This window comes from Panulirus ornatus, chromosome 44, assembly GCF_036320965.1.
Source record: "Panulirus ornatus isolate Po-2019 chromosome 44, ASM3632096v1, whole genome shotgun sequence".
Lineage (NCBI taxonomy): Eukaryota > Metazoa > Arthropoda > Malacostraca > Decapoda > Palinuridae > Panulirus > Panulirus ornatus.
Window position 1 is genome coordinate 2,684,445 of NC_092267.1, and position 5,883 is coordinate 2,690,327.

At 41.0% G+C, this 5,883-nt stretch overlaps 1 protein-coding gene across 1 annotated transcript; it reads left to right on the forward strand.

Moving 5' to 3' along the window:
- Window positions 1-3,515: 3,515 nt before the first annotated feature.
- Window positions 3,516-4,207, forward strand: LOC139762791 (sphingolipid delta(4)-desaturase DES1-like; the record flags this gene model as incomplete). Its single annotated transcript, XM_071687947.1, has 1 exon — window positions 3,516-4,207. A coding segment is annotated over one exon (549 nt), but the record flags the coding sequence as incomplete, so codon positions are not given.
- Between the last annotated feature and the right edge of the window lie 1,676 nt (window positions 4,208-5,883).

Genomic DNA, 5,883 nt, shown 5'->3' on the forward strand with positions numbered 1-5,883 from the left:
GATGTTTAGAACACTGGAGCTACAGTGTCTGGTGTTCAGTATCTTTAAATCAACAAAGTCTATTTTGTAGTTGAAGACAATAACATTGGATTCCACAGAGCAGTTATCAAATACTGCATACCTGACATCTTCAAGGTTCTGCCTTCGTTCTGAGGAGATACGGGCCCAGCCGTCCATGCGAGCGCTAAATTAGATTTCGCATTTGAACGGCTTCGGAGAGTCCCAGGTCCCCCTTTCTTCATCAACCTTGTATAAAGATGACGAGAGAACATTCCGTACCTGCCTATGTACGATCATCGAAAGGCTAGATCCTCAAAGTTCCTGAATAAACTTCACTTTTTTGGGGTTATTTTTGTAGTTAAACCCAATTGGTGAGACAAGTCACCTTTACTACCATCATTCGCTTGTATGAATTCACCCGCCACGAAGAAGAGGAAAAGTCCATCCTGTTAGAAGCTGTGGAACAAGAGGAGAGAGAGAGAGAGAGAGAGAGAGAGAGAGAGAGAGAGAGAGAGAGAGAGAGAGAGAGAGAGAGAGAGAGAGAGAGAGAGGTGACCTACGAGACACCCACTCGAACAGCCCCTTTTAAGAGGCGTGAATGCCTCACTCTTTTGAGAAATCCCATTTTCTGTCACCCTTAACACTCTCTTGAGTTTACGATGCAGACATACGCGCTGCATAGACACCCACATGCCATCGTGATAGACGACAGATGGATGCCATTTGGATGAGGATGTAGGACGACCACATCCCTCAGGCCAGAGAGACGCCGGAGGTGGTCGTATTGATGTCCCGTCCAGGAAGGAAAACATACGCGGCTCTGGGGAATAACCAGCGAGACAATGGTTGATAACCTCTCTCTCTCTCTCTCTCTCTCTCTCTCTCTCTCTCTCTCTCTCTCTCTCTCTCTCTCTCTCTCTCTCTCTCTCTCTCTCTCTCTCTCTCCCTGTGCTGAGTCAAGACACCCATGGTTGTAGGGCCAGGGACGAGACTTAGCCTGAGCCATAATTCGCCAGGGCGTCCCCTTGCCGGATGGGGATGGGAGATATTGCCTCATTTACTTCTAATACCTGAAGGACTATACGAGCTCAATGTTCGTGATGTCGAATGTGGGAGAATGGGAGCTGCAGTCGCTGGCTGTGCTTAATGGGTAACTCACTGGGAGGAGGGGATGATATCATGGCTAATCTCTATATAATCAATTCGTCCACGTCCCTGGCTTTCGAGTGAGTCCCTGTAGTGATGCGACGTGACTGAGTTGGTGCGGAATGCACCATTGGTTTTAAGAAATAGTGATGATGGTGATATATCTTACAGGTTGAAAGCTGTTGAACCATTAGACACCCACCTACACACCCACACACCACACACACACACGCAGACACACACTGGCCTCCATGGTGTAATGGTTGGCATCACTTAAGATAAACAGGCACCAGCACCGGGTCGAGTTCACATGGATTCGATTCCCGGGTACAGCAGTCAGGCCTCACGCAACCACGGCGTTCATCTCCCACATCCCTCCCTCCTGGTTGGGATGATAAATGGGTACCTGGCTTACGGTAGGTAAGGGCGTTCGAGGTTAGAGGTGAGGTGGATGCGCAGTGAGTCGGGTAGATGTACAGAGATAGATCTGCTGAAGTTAGCTGGTGTTCTGGTGATGAAAGTAGGAGAGAGAGAGAGAGAGAGAGAGAGAGAGAGAGAGAGAGAGAGAGAGAGAGAGAGAGAGAGAGAGAGAGAGAGAGAGAGAGAGAGAGAGAGAGAGAGAGAGAGAGCAGCCATCAACTTTATTCATCAGTCATAGGAAATCTAATATTGGACCGCGTGTGCAGCAGATGAGGAGAAATATAACATGTTTCTGCGACAAACTCGAAAGAATCACAATCTTTGTCACGAGACTTTTGTAATTAGAAATACCACCACAGCAGCAGCTCCTACAAGGCTTGTCCACCTCAGTACTGGGTGTTGAGGAACTTTTGCCCTGCAGTGTGTCAAGACTGGATGTTTACCCACTTACATTGCAGTAATATTATTATTATCATTACTATCATTATCATTATTATCATTATCATTATTATCACTATCATTATCATTATTACTATTATCATTATTATCATTATTATTATTATCATTGTCATCATTATCATTATTATCATCATTATCATTACCATTAACATTATTATTATAACCATTATTATTATTATTATCATTATTATCATTATCATCATCATCGTTATCATTTCAACATTATCATTATCATAATTATCATTAGTAGAAGTAGTAGTAGTAGAAGTAGTAGTAGTGGCAATAGTAGTAGTAGTAGTAGTAGTAGTAGTAGTAGCAGCAGTAGTAGTAATAGTAGTAGCAGTAGTAGTAGTAGTATTAGTAGTAATAGTGGTAGTAGCAGTAATAGCATTATCATTAATATAATTATGATTATGAAACATAATTTCGGTCTCGTATATGACAACAGACCCAAAAGTACCTTCATCTACACTGCACTTAAATCTTCAAAAGGAATCCTAAAAAGAAACACGCATCACACAGGATGCGATCATGTGAACCGTGACATAGTAGATAGACTCGGTAGCAATGTCTTTAAGATTATACTACACTGAGATGAATGGGTAGATACAACCTCTTTTTAACGTCAGACGACCTTGACAAACATTGAAATATTTTATGAACAGTTTTTGTTGCTGTGAGCTAGCCCTCACATCACCGCAAACACGCTGAAAGGCGTGCAAGGAATAGAGTGAATTGGAACGATGTGCTATACTGGGGTCGACGTGCTATCAATGGATTGAACCAGGGCATGTGAAGCGTCTGGGGTAAACCATGGAAAGTTCTGTGGGGCCTGGATGTGGAAAGGGAGCTGTGCTTTCGGTGCATTATACATGACAGTTGGAGACATGGATCATGCGATCTAAAAATGGTACCATACCATTATTTTCATTTTCTACAGTACATTTGATGGATGGTACTAAATTGTTAAGGGGAGAAATGTTTGTTTAATCACGTTAAAAACTATGCCTGGAATAATGCCATTTCAGTTATCAATTCTAACTCCAGTGACACGAGAAATATCACTGAATCTTCTATTATTAGATACACAAAGAGTTATAACCTTAATATTAGTGAAGGTCTACACAAATTGGATAACTTTATTGTTGACAAGACTTGTAAACAATTCATCTTCTTGTCAACATAAAAATTTGTCTGTCTTGGACAATCCCATGTTTACGAAATGGCGTTCTAGCTACGTCTCTTCGTTGTATATCAACTAACTGTTATTTCTCAGTTGTGTCTCCCCTAATGATGTGATTATTACACGAAAGTGCACTTGGGAACTTATCGTGTTTCATTTTCCCTGTGGACTTATAGGAATATACTTGATCACGCGCAAAATTGTGATCCTCTCTAATACATATATATATATATATATATATATATATATATATATATATATATATATATATATATATATATATATATATATATATATATATATATACACTGATATTCCAACAAATATAGAAGCACAGCTCTTCTGTACTACATTCGGGAAAATGATCTGGATGTTCCTGCAGCCAATATTTTATGCTCTGCGCCCACTTGTTACATACCCAAAGACACCAACACTTCTTGAAGTCATCAACACAACAGTTCAGCTCACCTTTAATGCATTTATCTTCTATTATTTTGGTGGTAAATGTCTTGCATACTTAGCTGGAGGATCTCTGCTAGCTATGGGTCTTCATCCAGTGGCAGGACATTTCATCTCGGAGCACTACATGTTTAAACAAGGCTTCGAGACTTACAGTTATTACGGACCCCTAAACTATTTAACTTTCAATGTCGGCTACCACAATGAACACCATGACTTTCCCTACATCCCAGGGTGTCGGCTTCCAAAAGTTAAAGAGATAGCCCCAGAATACTATGATGACTTGCCACAGCATGAATCCTGGGTAAAAGTTATTTATGACTTTATCACTGATCCTGCCATCGGTCCTTATGCCCGCATAAAGAGGAAGCATGCTGGCTTTCGTAAGGAGGAATAAGTAAAGAAATGGAATTCTCCTAACTTGTTAAATTGTATTTGGAATGTGATGTTCTTCATGCTTTTGTGATGGAAGAAATTATATTTTTAATACTGAACTTCTTGTTTGTGGCTTCAAAGTCATTGCACAATAACAAATGCATAATTATTGAGGGCCATAAGTCGTATGGATGATTACCAACGTCATTGATAGAATTCTGAAGTCATGATAAGTGCTTGTACTACATACATTTTCCTTGATTTCATGCCCCTGTGTACCAACATTACACAACCCAATAAGATACGAAGATGATTTCGTCAGCTGAGGTGGAAACTGAATATAGATATATATCGAGGATTTCATGTCATGATTTAGAAATATATATATATATATATATATATATATATATATATATATATATATATATATATATATATATATATATATATATATATGTGTGTGTGTGTATGTGCGTATGTGTGTGTATGTGTGTGTGTGTGTATATGTATATATATGTGTATATTATCCCTGGGGATAGGGGTGAAAGAATACTTCCCACGTATTCCTCGCGTGTCGTAGAAAGCGACTAGAGGGGACGGGAGCGGGGGGCCGGAAATCCTCCCCTCCTTGTATTAACTTTCTAAAATGGGAAACAGAAGAAGGAGTCACGCGGGGAGTGATCATCCTCCTCGAAGGCTCAGAGTGGGGTGCCTAAATGTGTGTGGATGTAACCAAGATGTGAAAAAAGGAGAGATAGGTAGTATGTTTGAGGAAAGGAACCTGGATGTTTTGGCTCTGAGTGAAACGAAGCTCAAGGGTAAAGGGGAAGAGTGGTTTGGAAATGTCTGGGGAGTGAAGTCAGGGGTTAGTGAGAGGACAAGAGCAAGGGAAGGAGTAGCAATACTCCTGAAACAGGAGTTGTGGGAGTATGTGATAGAATGTAAGAAAGTAAATTCTCGATTAATATGGGTAAAATTGAAAGTTGATGGAGAGAGGTGGGTGATTATTGGTGCATATGCACCTGGGCATGAGAAGAAAGATCATGAGAGGCAAGTGTTTTGGGAGCAGCTAAATGAGTGTGTTAGCGGTTTTGATGCACGAGACCGGGTTATAGTGATGGGTGATTTGAATGCAAAGGTGAGTAATGTGGCAGTTGAGGGAATAATTGGTATGCATGGGGTGTTCAGTGTTGTAAATGGAAATGGTGAAGAGCTTGTAGATTTATGTGCTGAAAAAGGACTGATGATTGGGAATACCTGGTTTAAAAAGCGAGATATACATAAGTATACTTATGTAAGTAGGAGAGATGGCCAGAGAGCGTTATTGGATTACGTGTTAATTGACAGGCGTGCGAAAGAGAGACTTTTGGATGTTAATGTGCTGAGAGGTGCAACTGGAGGGATGTCTGATCATTATCTTGTGGAGGCTAAGGTGAAGATTAGTATGGGTTTTCAGAAAAGAGGAGTGAATGTTGGGGTGAAGAAGGTGGTGAGAGTGAGTGAGCTTGGGAAGGAGACCTGTGTGGGGAAGTACCAGGAGAGACTGTGTACAGAATGGAAAAAGGTGAGAACAATGGAAGTAAGGGGAGTGGGGGAGGAATGGGATGTATTTAGGGAATCAGTGATGGATTGCGCAAAAGATGCTTGTGGCATGAGAAGAGTGGGAGGTGGGCTGTTTAGAAAGGGTAGTGAGTGGTGGGATGAAGAAGTAAGAGTATTAGTGAAAGAGAAGAGAGAGGCATTTGGACGATTTTTGCAGGGAAAAAATGCAATTGAGTGGGAGAAGTATAAAAGAAAGAGACAGGAGGTCAAGAGAAAGGTGCAAGAGGTGAAAAAAAGGG